General features: G+C 37.9%; 2 protein-coding genes across 2 annotated transcripts; both read left to right on the plus strand.

Moving 5' to 3' along the window:
- Positions 1–1,803: 1,803 nt before the first annotated feature.
- On the plus strand, positions 1,804–3,983 carry OZS1 (C4-dicarboxylate transporter/malic acid transport protein). Its single transcript, XM_048112677.2, has 2 exons — positions 1,804–2,411; positions 2,608–3,983. Exons 1-2 carry the CDS (start codon positions 1,872–1,874, stop codon positions 3,778–3,780), a joined length of 1,713 nt encoding a protein of 570 aa, XP_047968634.1. The 5' UTR covers positions 1,804–1,871; the 3' UTR covers positions 3,781–3,983.
- A 5,239-nt stretch (positions 3,984–9,222) lies between these two features.
- Positions 9,223–10,252, plus strand: LOC125210666 (mavicyanin-like). The gene is made up of 2 exons (XM_048110227.2): positions 9,223–9,453; positions 9,797–10,252. The coding sequence occupies exons 1-2, from the start codon at positions 9,294–9,296 to the stop codon at positions 10,102–10,104; spliced, it is 468 nt and encodes a 155-aa protein (XP_047966184.1). The 5' UTR covers positions 9,223–9,293; the 3' UTR covers positions 10,105–10,252.
- The last annotated feature ends 8,248 nt before the right edge of the window (positions 10,253–18,500 follow it).

The raw sequence follows: 18,500 nt of genomic DNA on the forward strand, positions 1-18,500 counted from the left end.
ATAGACTTACTGATGAGAACTATGATAGGAATGTGAAGTACAAGTTGATGAACTCATTTTCGAGTCTGTATATATGACCATGTAAATCCCTTGTGAAATCCTAATATCTTTCGTGATAAAATGGATGTTTGGTTGATGCTTGGTTTCCTTCTTTTTTTTTTCTCTTATTCCACCACCCATAGTCATGGCTTTCAAGCTTTGTTATCATTAGCAAAGTGCCGTCGTGATAGACTACGTATAAATTGCTAGGCTAACTGGCTAAGAAGTTCCAAAAATAAGATTAAAAAAGAAAGAAAGCAGGAAAATAAAGATTAAACCTATGAGAAGAGAGAAGAGGAGAAGATTATTGAAATAGTGTTAGTGGAGAATAGCAGGGACGGATCCAATTAATAATGAGAAGTGGCAAATGCCTCACCTCAATTTCCCACATACATGTAAATTTATATAGCAACTTATATTAATTTATTAATTAAGCATTAAATTTCCCCTCCATATTTTATAATAAAAATATATAATTGCCCCATCTAATAAGATAAAATGCAGTCAGAATCCAAAAAAATAGAAAAGATGGATAAAATATTTTCCCTTTCCTTATAGAATAGAACATGCAGAAAAAAAATCAAGTATTTATAGCTGTTGACGAACAAAAATTAGAGCTTTTCTAAAGAAAAATTTGAATGTTTATACTTTTCCCCCTTCTAGTATAATTTTCTGGCTCCGTCCCTGGATAGTAGGACGCACATTAATGGTGGACCCTATTGATATAAGTTGTAAATAAATTGGTGTATACGGATAATGAGTTGTGAGAATTTTTTCATAAATGAAAATGTGTTATTTTTATTAGACAAACATAAAAGTAAAGTGTCCTTAACTTTATAGAACGGATGGAATATATTATATATACTTCATTCGTCCTGGTCTAAGCGAGACGTTTCTATTTTGGTACATGAATTTAGATAGTGGTGTTTAATGAATTAAATTATTAATAGTAAAGTAAGGGGAGGGAATAAAGTAAAAAAGAGAAAGAGATAATAACGTAAGACAGATGGTAAAATAAGAAAGAAAAAGAGATAATAAAGTAAAAGAGATAATAAAGTAAGAGAAAAGAGTGAGTTTATTTTTGTCAAAAAAATAAACAACTCACTTAGTTTGGGACGTTTCAAAAAGGAATACATCTCACTTAGGTTGGAACGGATGGAACATTATAATGAATCAAATATGGAAAGATTTAATAGCGTAAAAAATGAATGGTAGGCTACTAGGTTGTGAATGTTGAATCGTGAATATATCCCTCCACTATTTAAAGAGTCATTTTGACTCGGCATAAAATTTAAGAAATTGTTTAACTTTGTAAAGAAAAGTAAAGGAAGAAAAGGAGTGAAATATGAGATTCATTTTTTAATACCATAATGAATTGGGAGTGTAAAAAAGTTAATGAAATATGTGGTCCATGTCCTTATAAATCAAATTCTTCTCGATTGTTGACTTTTGGGCTTGTCTTTATTGCTCTTTTCATGCCCGTGAAATTCTCGGAAAATACTTTTCCATAACTTTAGGAGAAAAATAAATTCATGCCTCGAAAAGTCGTATAGTTGTCCAACACCTATACACACTTTTCTGTGTATTTGAGCCACAAATTGCTGCAATGCAAGATCACCTCTCACGAGTGAAAACAACCCTTCAAACAATCAAGTTCACTAAATCAAACCAACCACATTAAAGGAACTGCATTCTCGTGAACCTCTACAAAGGTGGCATTACATGTGAAGCAATGTACAAATACATTACATTATAACTTATATACATTCAAGCCTTCTTTCTTGTAAAATACATATTAGTGGTCAGGCCAACATTACAAAAATAAATAAATAATGGAGATGAAAGAAACCAAAAGAACATCTCCAAATGGATTATCAAACTTTGTGGATATCCATGAAGTGCCCGAAGAAGAAGAGGAGGAGGAAGAAGACGAACATGAATGCAAACGAAACAAGCCCGTGAAAGCTGCTGATCATAAAGAAAAACGAATGAGTAACAAGCCGATGAAATTTCATGAAGTGAAGAGACAGAACCAGAACTTCGGCAGGCAGGTTTCGCTGGAAACCGGGTTTTCTGTGCTCAACGGAGATAAAAAGGGGAGGAAGACGGCGCTGCCCCGAAGTGGGAACAGCTTCGGAGGGTTTGGCTCCGCCGATAGAAGAGAAGCGGAAACAAGGAAAGGCGATTTCAACATATTCAGGACCAAGTCTAGTCTTGTGAAGCAGAATTCCTTGCTTCCTTTTAGAAAGGAAAGTGGGATTGATTCTCAGTATAATGATGCCTCTTGTGGGCTTGATGACTCCATCAACAAAAGTGTTCCAGCTGGAAGATACTTTGCTGCTCTCACCGGCCCCGAACTCGATCAAGTCAAGGTATCCGTTAGGACAACAGACTGCATATCAGTTTGATATTGTCTGCTTTTGGCCAATTTTTGGGTTACTCCCCAAAAACATTAAACTAATTGGGATTGGACAGTCCAACTTCCCTCATCCTCCGATGTGGGATGGATTTACAACCCAACAGAAATAACTACTCAGTGATCAATCCTTTTTGTCATCTTTGTTGCAGGACTCTGAGGACATACTTCTACCAAAGGACAAGAAATGGCCATTCCTCCTCCGTTTTCCAATCGGTTGCTTCGGCATATGTCTCGGCCTCAGCAGCCAAGCCATCCTGTGGCGGGCTCTGGCATCGAGCCCAGCCACCCGATTCCTCCAGATACCACCCATAATCAACCTCTCAATCTGGCTGCTCGCCCTATCCGTCCTCGTCGCTGTCTCCATCACCTACACCCTCAAATGCGCCTTCTACTTAGAGGCCGTGAAGCGAGAGTACTTCCACCCGGTGAGGGTGAACTTCTTCTTCGCCCCCTCCATCGTGTGCATGTTCCTCGCCATCGGCGTGCCACCCTGCATCGCCCCGGGGAACCTCCACCCGGCCGTGTGGTGCGTGTTCATGGCCCCCATCGTGTTCCTCGACCTCAAAGTCTACGGCCAGTGGCTCTCCGGAGGGAAGAGGCGCCTCTGCAAAGTGGCAAACCCCTCTTCCCATCTCTCGGTCGTCGGGAACTTCGTTGGAGCGATTCTGGCAGCGAAGGTCGGGTGGATGGAGGCCGGGAAGTTCTTGTGGGCGATCGGGTTCGCGCACTATCTCGTTGTGTTTGTAACTTTATATCAGAGGCTGCCTACGAGCGAGGCGCTGCCGAAGGAGTTGCACCCGGTATACTCCATGTTCATCGCGACCCCGGCTGCGGCGAGCATTGCTTGGGGAGCTATTTATGGGGAGTTTGATGGATTGGCTCGGACTTGCTTCTTCATCGCCTTGTTTCTCTACTGCTCCTTGATTGTGCGGATAAACTTCTTCCGTGGATTCCAGTTTTCAGTGGCGTGGTGGTCTTACACGTTTCCAATGACGACGGCATCGATAGCGACCATAAAGTACGCGGAGCAAGTGCCGTGCGTGATAAGCAAGGGGCTGGCGCTGTCGCTGTCGCTCATGTCTTCGACCATGGTTTCGGTGCTGTTTGTGTCCACGCTTCTCCATGCTTTCTGGTGGCAGACGCTGTTCCCGAACGACCTCGCCATCGCCATAACGAAGAGGAGGCAAGGGGGGAAGGAGAGGAAGCCGATCAAGAAGGCTTACGATATAAGGCGTTGGACGAAGCAGTCGCCGTTGTCGTTGGTTTCGGGCATGAGAAAGCAAAATTCTGAAGAGAAAGATGGTGATGAGGTTGAAAAATAAGGATGGAAAATTATGCAGTTCCAAATTTACATTTCTTTTTATTACTAGTATACTATTTTTTATTTGGTCAAGAAATGAAACATGGAGGAGTAACGATAGATCTGTCTTAGCAAGTTGCAGTTGATTACAGTAGGATTTGAAATTGTCAATCCGTGTATGTGCGTTTCATTTTACTAATTAATTGAATACTTCATTTTCGTGTATATGGTATAACAAAAATTAGAGCAATGATGAAAACAGCACGTAATTTATACGGTAGTTATTTTAGGCCTCTGAGCTGCATCATTTAATTTCGTCCATTTTCATAATTAAGGCAAATAACAATGATAAAGAAAACAGTAGTACGTAATTTGTACGATAGTTATTTTAGGCCTTTGAGCTATATCATTTAATTTCCTCCATTTCATAATTAAGGCAAATAACAATGATAGGGAGTAGTACGTAATTTACACGACAGTAATTTTAGGCCTTTGAGCTACATCATTAATTTCGCATATTTTCATAATTAAGGCAAATTGGTAAGCCCCTTTTCAAATAATCCAAGAAAGATAAATTACGCCAAATTTATTTTAGGCTTTTTTTTTTCATGAAAATTCATTTCTACTATAGCGCACTTTGGTGTAGAAGAAACACTAAAAAAATTATTATAAGTTCTTATCATTATTTAATGAGAAAATGATCAAAACAAAAATGTGAATATCTTAATACAGAAGCCCAAATTATGGTCCTAAGATTAGCGATCTGATGTCAATAATTAACTAAAAACACGAAAGACCATAATTAATCAATTTTAGATCATTTTATAATATTTCGGTTTGCTGTTATTTTTAGATCATTTTAGGTTTTACTGTATTCACATGTATATAATCTGATGCATAAACAATTTTTATATGACTCTTCCAATAAAGAATGCTCTGAAACTCTACTGCATGTATTTTGTCTTACAAAAAATTATTCTAAACTCAAGTGTCTGAATATTTTAAAGTATATATAACCTACTATCTTAGTTCATGGGTATATGTCTCACTTTAACCCGATTAGCATTTTAGAAAATATAAGAGCATCCTCATGTAAAGAGCATGGATGTAAAGAGCATGCATGTAGGTCTGGATCCACTTTTATTCATTTTTTTCTTTCCACTCTTTGGCAAGAGCACTACATTTACATCCATGCTCTTTTGTAAGGACATATTCAAGAGTCCCACCATTCTATTATTCAATCTAAATAAAATTTTTTTCACAATATTAAAATGCATTAAAAGTACCCATATAATTTGTATAAAAAAAATGGATGATGAATGTGTGTATTTATAGATGATTTTGGGATTAAAATTTTTTTAAAAAAATTTCATGAAAATGGTAATAAAACGCTTATATTTTTTGGAATCCGAAAATATTTTTTTAAAATTTTTGGTATTATTTTTTATTTTTAAAAAAATTGAAAGAAATGCCAACGGCCAATAGAACGCGCCACGTCGCCCTGCTCAACGGCATTGACGTGCTTGATGCATCGAGCAGAGCTGTGCCGTTGGCAAGAGCACAACGGCGGACATGAACATGTCGTGCCAACTGCACGGACCCCGCCCTTCCCCACAAGCACCGATGAGGATGCTCTTAACGATTATGCGTTGAAAAGGGTAGTGGATTGCACGTCCTATTTTTATATAGTACCTCCGTCCTTTATCCTTGAAAATTAGAAACTTTTGAAACTGTACGAGCTTTAATTCATAATTAATCAAGTAAGAGAGTTGTCTCAATTATGAAGGAACTATGGAAGTATTTATTTGCAATATAGAAATATATTAACTGCTTGTTTCTCGTAATCTATCCCCATGAGCATGTACTGTTATTTTGTTTGCATCAATTACTTAATAGTCCAATTATTATTAATTAAAGTTTGAAGCATAATCTAGTTTAAATTTATTGCAATTTCTCACTGAACTATATTCGATAGTATAAAGTTCCAACAATATACGGTTGAGAACATTAAAAATGCTCCATTAATAGTGCTATGTTCATAAAGTTACACTCTGCACAAAACTTCTAGACTTTGTTATGCATTGAATTTGATACATGAAGTACATTTACGTGAGTAAGTTCAATTAACAGTCTTTATATGAACTTTATGTATATCCCCCCATTCACGATGCATTCGAGTGAGTTTGATTGAAATATAACGTAAAAATGAAAAATGAGTTGAAAAAATGAAAAATGAGTTGAAAAAGTTAGTGGAATGTGAGTATTATTTTTATAATAAAATGTGAGTAGTAATGAATTAGTGGAATATGTGCTCCATTACAAAAAATAGTAAAATATGAAATGAGACAAACTATATAGGACGAAACCGAAATAAAAAAATGGGACAAACTATCTTGGACGGAAGGAGTACTATATTTGAATGGATTGTAGCCATATCCTTCACTATCTATTAATTGGAAAGAAAATCGGACTGAAAATGAATGCAGCCATCATAGTGATCCATGGTATGTTGGCTACAACCATTTTTGAAATCCCAGATGTTAATGAGTTTTATACTCCTACAATGAAATGAATAAATAAAACCGGAAAAAGTCATAACCCTCTAAAAATTATTATAGCGCCTATGGGCATCCACAATGGGGCGCCTTATAATCGTCATATCATCATTCTATCCTCCTACCCTTCCAACTGCAATGAGGCGGACTATAGCCCGCTCTGAATATTTTATTTATTATTTGAATATTTAAACACTACAAAAATTGGAAAAAACAACTTCATTTCATTGAAAGTTCAAATTACAGTACGAAATAAAAAAAAAACTACAAATTCTCAATGGCCATTACGCTTCCAAACTTCTTCAATCATGTCGTTCATGAGCTGAGCATGGTCTTTGTTGGCTGCGCATTGAGGTCTGTCTAGCTAGAACCTCACTGAAGCTCATCTGTAATCCTCGAACGACAGGCGGGGTCGCCGTGCTGGAGCTAGATCCACCTTCATCATCGGCCCAATCGGTGACATGTCCAGCTTCTTGTTCGACTATCATGTTATGCAAGATGATGCACGCATACATGACATCGACGATGACTTCCTTGAACCACAAACGCGCTGGACCTTTCATTATTGCGCAACGCGATTGGAGCACACCAAAAGCCCGCTCCACATCCTTCCGCACAGCCTCCTGCATTGCCGAAAATAACACTCTCCTCTCACCCATTGGGCAGCTGATCGTCTTCACAAAAATAGGACACCTTGGGTATATGCCATCGGCCAAGTAGTACCCCATATAATATTGGCGTCCATTGGCAGTGAACTCGATGGTCGGGCCACGACCCATGCATTGATCGGTGAAGAGGTTGGACGAGTTGGGGACGTTGATGTCGTTGTTCGACCCGGCTACACCGAAGTATGCATGCCAGATCCAGAGCCGATGGTCAACGACGGCTTCGAGGATCATCGTCGGGTGGCTGCCCTTGTATCCACTAGTAAATTGGCCTCTCCACGCCGTCGGACAATTCTTCCACTGCCAGTGCATACAGTCGATGCTCTCTGGCATTCCAGGGAAGCCGTGCACCGTCTCGTGCATCCTCATCAGGCTCTGGCAATCCTCAGCAGTCGGCCTTCGCAAATATGTGCTGCTATAAGCCTCCACAATTCCCCTACAAAAATTCTTCAGGCAATCACGGCCAATTGGCTCACCGACGTGAAGGTACTCGTCGAACATATCCGTCGTGGTGCCGTAGGCCAACTGTCGGATCGTAATCATGCACTTCTGCAACGGCGTAAGTCCGGGTCTGCTGACGTCGTCTGCCCGATACTGGAAGTATTCATCATGTCCCTCCAACGTTTGGACAATGCGGAGAAAAAGATCTCGTCGCATTCTAAATCGGCGGTGAAAAACCGTCGGGCCCCACCGTGGTTGCTCGGCAAAATATTCTGCGAACAAACGTTGGTGAGCTACGTTGTGCTCACTGGGGACAAACGTCCGACGTCGAATCGGCCGAGGGATCTGCGCCGCCGCCGCCTGCTCCGCCGCTTCACGCTAGTGCTCCATTTGTGCCAATCATTCCGTCGCAGCATCATTAACGCAATCGAATAAAGCCCGAGTCCAGGCCCGAGTAATGCCTTCCGATGTACTCCATTCGTCGCCGCTAGGATTCATTTTTTTAGTGTGAAAGTTGGAAAGTGAGAGATGAGAGAGAAAAATTGGGAGATGGGAAATTGGAAGATGGGAAATGGTATGGGAATTGAGTGTTTAAATAGAAAAAAAAAAACAAAAACGCGTTCTATCGTCCGCGGTATCGTCCGCGTCGGCCACAGTGGGCGGACGATACCACGGTCCGCGGAGGATGCATCGGGCGCAGATGATGGAGAAGCCATCGTCCGCGAGCCTACAGTGGCGGACGAAGAGGCAGAGGATGCATCTTCCTCCAGGCTATCCTCCGCCCCATTGTGGATGGCCTAATACCATTCTCAGCGTATCTTATAGAGAGACTTTGCAATATAGGCGAAGGAGAAGACCTTGTAAACGTGTTTAGGGGGAGGTGGCCATCATTAGGGGTACGTATTTAGTTTTAAGTTCGATTTTTTGGCCAAACTGAATTATACCGCACTAAAGTTTTGTGAAAATGAAAATCAAACCGTACCAAATTGTTCGAAAAACTAAATCTAAACTATGAAAACTTATTCGAACCGAAATTTGAAATTTTACCCATATTATCCAAAAACGAAAAATTGAAATCCAAACTCCAAAATTGCACCATATATCGGAAAATCAAACAAAAAAAACTGAAACATGAAAATTAATTTTCTATAATTAACAAAAAATTATATCAAATCAACCAATTAACATATCCTAGCTAACAATTACATTCTTTATAAAATCTAAATATTATTAATAGAATGACCAAACTAAATCCGAAAATCCATTAGCCTCCAAAAAATCAGTCAACAACGGCTATAGTCGCAGTAGATATGGGTTTAAAGTTTATCTCCTTCTCTAGCTCTTTCTCTATGCTTTTACATTTTAGCATTTTAGCCTAATTTTGTGAATAGCTTATAATCACGAGTAAAAATTTCGTGATCTAGACTCACCATGTGACAATATATTCTTCAAGATTTGATTTTCTTTCTATCCTTGGACCGACTACTACAAGGATATAAAGAAAATCAAATTTAGAATGCGTAAGTTATACTACTATATAATTATTCTTTAGTTTCATGAAACAACCTCGATTTAACCGATTAATTATCTTAAACCCTTGGAATATACATCGCTAAAGCCGAAACCATACAGTACCTATGTTTTGGATTTATCTAACTTAGACATATCTATTTATTACAGCCTTGACATTAGCATTGTTAGGGGGAATTACCAAGACTATGTATTCTGCTGCTCTTAGCCGGCAAAATGTTCTAATTATACCATTTCACAATCCTATATATATCCCATTCCAACTATCTTTATTATTATCTCCAACAAAACAACATCCAAATAACTAATAACTTTGATTAACCAAGCTTCAATTCCAAAGAGATATGGCATCGAAAGCTTTGTTGATCACTATCCTGGTCGCCGCCGCCGTGGCTCCGGCTCTAGCCTTGGATTATATGGTTGGAGATACCGAAGGCTGGAAGTTACAGGTTAACTACACTCAATGGGTGGCCGGGAAAACTTTCGTTGTTGGAGATAATCTAAGTATGTTTAATCTCCTTTTTCCTTTTTACTACTCCCTCTGTCCCACGATAGGAGTCTTGTTTTGCTATTTCGGTCTGTCCCACAATAAGAATTCTATTTCACTTTTGTCATAAATGGTAAGTAGGCCTCACATTTTATCAACTTATTTCACTCATATTTTATTATAAAACTAATACTAATACTATACATAGGCGAGACTCATATTCCAGCTTATTTAACCCACTTTCTTACAATTTTTAAAACTCGTGACATAATCAAATAGGACTCGTTTTATGGGACTAAGGGAATATTATCTCTTTTTTTTAATGTTGATAAGAGAGAATATTAATTTTGTTGGTTGCAGTTTTCATGTATACTGCAGCAGATCACAATGTAATTCCGGTAAGTGGAGCTGATTTCAAAGCATGCAACGCATCGGGTGCACTAAAAGGCCCTTACAACAGCGGAAATGACAAGATTGCCCTTGACGCGCCCGGGAAGAAGTGGTACATTTGCGGCAAGGAAGGTCACTGCGACGGTGGGATGAAGCTCGTCATCTCTGTTGACGCGGGAGCCCCGGCCCCCGCCCCATCGAGTGCACCGGCCACCAGCTCGTTGGTGTGGATGGCTGCTTCTGTAGCGGCTGCCTTCTCCTTGCTCATGGCTTTTTAAGTCATCTTTATTTGCTACAGCTGCTGTCATTCTTCTTTTCTTACTCTTTTTTTTTTTTTTTCAGTTTCTATTTTGGTGGTCACTGCCAAAAGCATAGAAGTTTGTTATTGCTTAATAAAACATGTTTCAAGTGATTGTTTTACAGCTGTGTGGGACATGTTTTCTCGCAAATAATTATCTCATATTTTCTTATTATTTATCCATAAATAATTGTTTTTTATTATTTGGTAATAACTTTTACATTCCACTAATATTTTCCACTCACTTAATATTATACTCCTGGACGAGTCAAACTAAGACAATTAATCATGAATAAAGGGAGTATTATTCAATCCATAAGTCTTAGAAATTTAATTAACTGTTTCCTTTTTTAGTATTTTTAACACCTCTCTCCAAATGCCACATTAAATTTAAAAATCATATTCAACTAGGAGATATTTTCTTACAATTAAATACACCATTTTACTATTAAATCAATCTATATTGTAAAGGCCCACTGAACTTGATGAACGACTTATACGTACCAGGCTCATGACTAGAGCAAGTCGGATTGAGCCTCAGATGGGAGTACTGCTATTTTTTTCGGCATTTTCATTTCAATCCAAGCGAACGATTCATTATTTGTGCTAAATCATTTATGTTGATTATTATTAAGAAGTGGATTTCTGATCCCCTTTGTTTTAACTTTTATTTCGGCACGAATTAAGTAGGTAATTATATAGATGAACAGAAAAGAGCTCGGCATTTATTGTAGAAGGAATTTATTTAAGGGTAGTGATTTAGTGACATAATGTCTCCAAGCTATAAGGATATTATGTCACTTTGCCATAATCCAAATTATTATATGAACTAATATACCCTTATTTTAAATTAAATAATAATTAAATAAATGAATATATATCAATTAATATAAAAGGAAAGATAATCATATCAAATTAATATCTTTTATCTAAATATAAAAGTCAAAACTCATATCAAATTACAATCTTTAAATGTATCCAATCACAAATAAAGATATTCTTTACATTAAAATAATATATATTATTACTTTTGTTTAAAAAGAGCGTCTTCTTCTTCCTTCAAACAAGCAGCCATTTTTATCTCTGTAATTTCACCTCTGCAATTTTTTGATTCCAAAGTTCAGCCTCTTCTACCATTCTAATTTTGATGATTTACTCTTCAATAATATCAACTTGGGAAGGGCTAAAGAGTGTTTGCAAATTTTTTTCAAAAAATTGAATTAGGAAAAAACACAAAAAAAAGTTTTTTGGAGGGGCTTAAGCCCTTCCTTCCTCCTTACTGTGTCCGCCACTGAGTTCAGGCTACTACTCCATGTCTCCATTGAAATCCGAATTCAAAAGATGCAAAATACGGTAGAGATGGAAAAATGAAAAGAATGAGATCTGTAGCATCAATTTTGTAAAGAGAAATGGTAGAGATGAGAGAGAAATAATGAAGTTAGAGCATGAAAAAAAATGTGGGCGATGGAATGTGGAGGAGGGAGAAATCACAATCCCAATATTTACTTAAATCAAGCCTTCCATAAATATACATACAATTTTCATAAATAATTAATTCTTAAATACAAATAAATATTTTATATGTATAAGGGTAGTATGGTGGTATATGTATAAAACGTAAATTTAAATAAAAACATAAAATAACTATTTTAATCTCATTATGGCATTATGGATTAGACATTATGTCTCTAAAACATTTTCCCCTATTTAATTGTAAATCTAAGGTAATTAGTGTATATTGTGAATTGAGCTTGAACTCATCGACACTACTAAGATTGTGCCCATGTATCATTACACCCCCAATGTATCAATGTAACCCCCCAAAATTGTAAATTTACTCTTCTGGCCGCTTTCCGATTTGGAAAGCTTATTTTGCATATTGGACCAGATAAGAAATTTGCCCAAAATAAAGAGCCTATTGAAGACTAGCGCAAGACCTAACAAAATTAAGTGAATATCTAAAATTGTGGTCATTTTCTTAAATTTATTTCTCTTTCCATATATAATCGCAGAATGGAAAATTATCTTCCAATGTCGCGTCCCAGAAGTAGTTGACTATTTGATTTTGTGGACAAAGCCTTCGGAACATTCTACATGAATATTATCAAGAAATGTCTCATTTCTATTTAGCCTAATAACAAACTTAGTACAAAAAATCACAATTATATTTTAAAAAAAAGTGTAACGGTATTGTTAGATCATCTCCAATAGCTTTAGGCCAGCCATAGGCTAGCCACTCTCTCTCCCTACCACGTCATCAGCACTAAAATTCCATCTGCCACATCATCATTTTAAGCAAATAGACTAGCCACAGGCTAGCCGCAATAAAAATAATTCAAAAATAACTAAATTTACGGAATTAAATTTATGATAAATTACGGAATTAAAATTACGTGACATATTAGTTTCATTTTAAAAAAAAGTACATTCATTAAAAAAAAATTACATAATAAGGAAAAAAACTATCGCCGTGCAGTCTTCCGTGCCCACAACTCTTCAATTATATCCTTTTGGAGTTGAATATGAGCATTCACTTGACGCATGTCGACATGTGCCTGGAGGCAGCCGGCTTCATCGTGAGGTACCCCACGTCATACGTTAGGGGTGACCATTCCGTGGCTTGGACCGGCTTCATCATCATTGGCCCAATTAGTCAGTTGTACACCTTCGTCTTCGACGATCATGTTGTGCAAGATAATGCAGGCGTACATTATATCAGCAATGCAGCCGACATCCCACAAACGCGTTGGACCCTTGATTGTTGCCCATCGAGACTAGAGCACACCAAATGCGCGCTCCACGTCCTTGCGCGCCGACTCCTGCCGTTCCGCAAAGTAGGCCTTCCTGTCATCATTTGTCTGCCTGATCATCTTCACAAAGACGGACCACCTAGGGTATATCCCATCCGCCAAGTAGTATCCCATATCATGCCGGTTGCCGTTGGCCACAAATGAGACGGCCGGACCGATGCCCTGACACTGCTCATTGAAGATGGGCGACGAGTTGAGGACGTTGAGGTCGTTGTTCAACCCGGCTATCCCAAAATATGCATGCCAGATCCACAGTCGATAATCAGCTATGGCCTCGAAGATCATCGTCGGATTCTTTCCCTTGTATCCGGTCGTGTAGGCCCCCTTCCAGGCAGTCGAACAGTTCTTCCACTCCCAATGCATACAATTTATGCTGCCTCACATCCCGAGGAACCCATGCTGCTCCCCGTGCATCTGCATCAGATCCTGAAAATCTTGGGGGGTAGGGCTTCGAAGGTACTGATCACGGAATATTTCAATCACGTCTTGACAGAAATACATCAGACATTCCAGGGCTATCGACTCACCGATGTGGAGGTACTCATCCCACATGTCTGCCGCGCCTCCGTAGGCCAACTGTCTGATTGGCGCCGTGCACTTTTGAATAAAGGTGTGGCTGGGTCTGCCAGTCGCATCGTGCCTGAAGCGGAAATACAGATATCGACGCTCCAAAGCGTCAACGATACGCATAAACAACTCTCTGCGCATTCTAAAACGCCGCCTGAACATGTTTGCGGGAAACCGCGGGTCCGGAGCGAAGTAGTCGTCATATAGCCGCTGATGTGCAGTTACGTGATCCCGATCAATCACTGCTCGGCGGTGGACAGCGGGTAGAGGGTGAGGTACCGCCTGCTGTTCGACCCTTCGCATGTACCGCTCTATCTCGCGGTTCATGTAGGCCTCCATAGCCTCGTTCATCCGCCGTTCATACTCCTCAGCATCCCCACCACTACCACCACTGCTACCGCTCGCGTTACTCATCGCTCGATGTTGCTCTTGTACAGAAATTTAGAGTGAGAGAAAACTCGTTAAAACAAGTGATGCAAATGAAAATGAAACTAAAATCGCGTATATATAGCTTTTCAAAAAAAATTAAAAAATAAAAATAAAAATAGCGCTGGCCGATCGCTCGCCGATCGGCACGCCACAATGGCGGCCAGCGCATCGGCCAGCGCTCGTAAATCGGCGTGCGATCGCCTATTCTCTCGCCGAAATTGCGCTGGCCGATTCCAATGGTTCGGCTAGCCGACCGGCTAGCGATGCAATCAGCTAGCCGGTGGGCTAGCCGCTATCGGAGATGCTCTTAGGAAATGCAAGATTACAAGTCCAATGTCCACCGCAAATTTGTATCACGTATAACTATGTATTTTTATTTAATCTTCGTTACAACTTATTTAGCAATGCATAAAATATGTCGCCGCCTGCTATTAGGCGGCACATGTATGGATTTTAAATTCGCTCATATAGTAATCACAAACATAACCAAATAGAATAAGAGGGCAATTATTATTTGGGCGTTGGATATGGCGTTGAGGTTTTTTTTGATGTCGATGATGTTTACATCAGCTTTGGGCGTCGATCATATTGTTGGAGACAACAAGGGCTGGAATACTGGCATTGCGTACACATCTTGGGTGGACGCTCGAAACTTTCACGTCGGTGACTCTATCAGTATGTGCTGTTTTCATTTCTGCATTCCTTTTCACAGAGTTTACCGAATACACTAATTATATGCAAAATAAACAAACTGGGCTTGAGTTTGTAAATACTCCAACTTGTAAAATTAACTACAGTGAGATAAGACTCAAACTAAACGAAAACAGTTCTCAAAATGATGGTCGTATAAAACTATCTGATTTTAAGGCTAAATATGCGGTTGTTTTGCCCTTAATTCACATCACAAGAGTCTTTGTGGATTGTCGTTCACAATTAAAAAATGCTTTCCAGATGCAAATTGTAGGCAAAATGTGATAAATTTACCATTAAGCATTTTAGTCGTTAATTATTAGTAGCTTTGTAGATGCAAATTGTAGGCAAAATGTGATAAATTTACCATTTAGCATTTTAGTCGTTAATTATTAGTAGCTTTGTAGATGCAAATTGTAGGCAAAATGTAATAAATTTACCATTAAAGCATTTTGGCCATTAAGAGCATCCACAATGGCTTTAGGCCAGCCACATGCTAGTCACTCTCTCTCTCACGTCATCAGCACTAAAATTCCACCTGTCACATCATCATTTTAAGCAAATAGGCTAGCCTAAGGCTAGCCGCGATAAAAATAATTCAAAAACAACTACACTTACAAAATTAAATTTACGATAAATTACGAAATTAAATTTACGAGACATATACGGGAAAATTCATTCATTTTATTTAAATAAAAAAAAGGTACATAGATAAAAAAAAGTTACATAGATAAAAAAAAGTACATAATAAAAAAAATAAGCTTCCACACACGAGCCCCGCTGCACTCTACTCCTCACTAATTTATTAAAAAAATACATTAAAAAATGCAATAAAAATGCAATAATTTTATATAAATTAAAAAAAGTACATAATAAAAAAATAAAATAATTAAAAAAAATTCTAAAAAAAAATACATTAAAAATGCAATAAAAATGCATAAAAAATACATTAAAAAATGCAATAAATAAAAAAAATGCATAAAAAATACATTAAAAAAAATACAACCGGCTAGCCGAAATTGAGCCTACTATGGCGGCTAGCGGGATCGTCTAGCGGTCGGCTAGCGCCCGCAAATCGGCTAGAGCTCGCCGATCGGCTAGCCTAAATTGCCGCAATGGAGGCTAGCGGATCGGCTAGCGCCCGCGATCGGCTAGCCTATCCGCTAGCCTCCATTGTGGATGCTCTAATTAAATAAAACCATGATCAATTCCACTAATAGGTTTTTTGATTGTCAATTACTACTATTAATTAAAAAGGTAAAAAGGTAAAACTGCTATTTTTCTTTTTATTAACTAAGTAGCTCCTTTTGTTTTTGACCTCTACAAATAATATAGAATATATTTATTACTCCTAGTTTATTACTCCATCCGTCCTATAGAAATAGGTCATTCAGGGGTCGGCACGAGTTTAAATGTGTAATTGGTAAAATAAGAGAGAAAGACAAAAAATAGTCGAAATTGTGTAGTGGATTGTGGGGCCATAAATAATAAAGTAAAAAAAAGGAGAAAAAAGTTTCCATAAAATGGATATGGACTATTTCTATGGAAATGAAAAAGAAAATATGACTTTTTTTTATGAGACATAGGGAATACTATAGCTCTTTTAATCATCCCAGTAGTGTAACATCGGTGTATAAATTTGACATTGATTGCAGCGTTTATGTATACACCGCAAGAGCACAGCGTTATAAAGGTGAATGGAAGTGAGTTCCTACGTTGTATATATTCGAGTGCAGCAGAAAACATATTATCGAGCGGATTCGACGTCGTTCCGCTAACATCCCTAGGTAAGCAGTGGTATATTAGCGGCATGTACAGAGATTGCTCGGAGGGGATGAAGCTCGCCCTCACTGTGACGTCCCCGGCCGATGGACCATCCCCGGCCCCTTTGTCCGGATCTTCTGCCTCACGTCCGAGTGCTTCGGCTGCCGCTGAAGTCTCTCCGCCCATGAAATGTTATCTTTGGCTAATATCCATCGTGGTTGTGCATAGCGTGCGGAAACATTGTTTTATTAGCTTGTAGTTTGATCTTAGATCCATGGTAGGGCTAAATGTCAAATAATGCACAACTTTTTACAGCAAATTCGTTATTCCATTTTTTTGTATGGTTTACCAGTTGTTTTGCAACTGGTTTCGTACTGTTTAGCTATAGAAATTTAGTGCTTCTGATGAATCGCCATGGGCACGGAACTAAATCAAGTGTTAGAAATTCTTTCTCGGTATATTTTAGGGTTTAGAGTTGTAAATTGTAATGATTGAAATGTATTTTGAGTTAATTCATGAAAATTATGGTACACAAAAATTTTTATATTTCAATACTTTTTGGGTGTGATAACTGATAAGTAAAGTAGGGAGTACTAGTTTTTCAAAAAAAAAATTCACCCTTATTTATGAGTTTAGCTATTTATAGAAAAATAACTAAATACAAGTGAATATATAGTTAACATAAAGCAAATTATAAAAACTCTCGTGAAGAATTCTGACGAATTCAATCTTCCTTGATTCCTTGTCTTACTTTGCTTCGGATGATGTATGGATGTGATGTAAGAAGTATAGTGTGATATATGGCTTGTAATTTGCATGTTTTATGCATCTCTTGTATTCCTTGTAATTTGTCTATAGTTCGAGTGGGACTAACCATCTCACAAGCTAGTTCGCAAAAGAGGTTTGCGGACGGTTCTAATCCATAGAATTTTGTATCTATTTGGTCAATACTAGTTTAATCTAGGTTCCAACCTGACAGAGCTACTAAACGACATCTTAGGGAAACCATGACAGCGTGCTTAGGCAAGCATATGGGTGAGCCGATATGTTCTATGTAGTGACGAAATATAAAATGTTTTATTATGTATTTTCCATATTTTTTTAATGAAGTTTTGATTTTTCCGTTACCCTTAAAATCTCACAATTCAAAACTAATTAACAATGAAAAGAAAAAATTTGAATATGGAGCAACAGTGTTAAGTGTTAAAAATTACTAAATGTAAACAATGCTAATGTTTAAGATTCACATTTTTATCAAATCCCATTGCCCTTAGTATGCCAACATTTCAAAAAGTGAGTACCAAAAATTTCCCCCCTTCTTCATTTAGCTAGTTTTGTTAATTATATGTTGTACTCTCCATCACAAAGCAAATCCGAAGTGGATTTAACCATTTTGACATTGTACTTTGGACTTAACCTAATAAAGAAGAGTTGGCCCCTATCTTTCTCTTATGAATCTTGTAACTCGTTGAATATCAACCGTAACCAGAAATATGCAAACTAAAGAAAATAACAATATAATTGAGCAATGTCCCAACAGATGAATAAAGCCCCAACCACCTCATAATTGATTAGGAAGTTGCCTTTAATATCATTTCCCATATGGATGTGGTCACATAGTCCCACTTCCACATTAGATAAACATGAATCAAACAGTAGGCCCCCAATAAGTAACTCAAAAGTAACAAAAGTACTAAACCTAATCTTGGAAGGCTTTCTTAGAGTGGAATCCAACCATTTAAACTAATTTAGAGTTTAGGTCCACTTGCTAGTAACTAACATTTTATATGATTAATCCAAATCTTTACCAACTACATCAAATACTCGACCACTATGTGATAATTTAATCAACCAAAACTAATAAGAAGTGTGTTGTCTATTTAAGCTGTATGTTGTTTTGATGCTCAAGAGAACAATAAAATGAGCTTTAAACACTCATTTTTTATGAACATTATGATCAACCAACATTTTTGCCTATTTTGTACCCCTACTACATTTCAAGCAATGCCATCCATCCATTTTCGTATCTCAGTTTCTTCATCTGTAGCAAACTATGCATTCTACAAAATCTTAGTAACAAAAGAAGAAACTCGAAAACTAAATTGACTATAAATAC

The sequence above is a fragment of the Salvia hispanica genome, chromosome 3 (assembly GCF_029641045.1).
Source record: "Salvia hispanica isolate PSC_SH4W2 chromosome 3, Shi_PSC_v1, whole genome shotgun sequence".
NCBI classification, from domain to species: Eukaryota; Viridiplantae; Streptophyta; class Magnoliopsida; order Lamiales; family Lamiaceae; genus Salvia; species Salvia hispanica.

Bases quoted from the DNA above. Each gene is read 5' to 3' on its own strand.
- OZS1 (XM_048112677.2), top strand. From the start codon at position 1,872: ATGGAGATGAAAGAAACCAAAAGAACATCTCCAAATGGATTATCAAAC. The intron at 2,412-2,607 runs GTATCCGTTAGG...TCTTTGTTGCAG, and splicing joins CCGAACTCGATCAAGTCAAG to GACTCTGAGGACATACTTCT.
- LOC125210666 (XM_048110227.2), top strand. From the start codon at position 9,294: ATGGCATCGAAAGCTTTGTTGATCACTATCCTGGTCGCCGCCGCCGTG. The intron at 9,454-9,796 runs GTATGTTTAATC...TGTTGGTTGCAG, and splicing joins CGTTGTTGGAGATAATCTAA to TTTTCATGTATACTGCAGCA.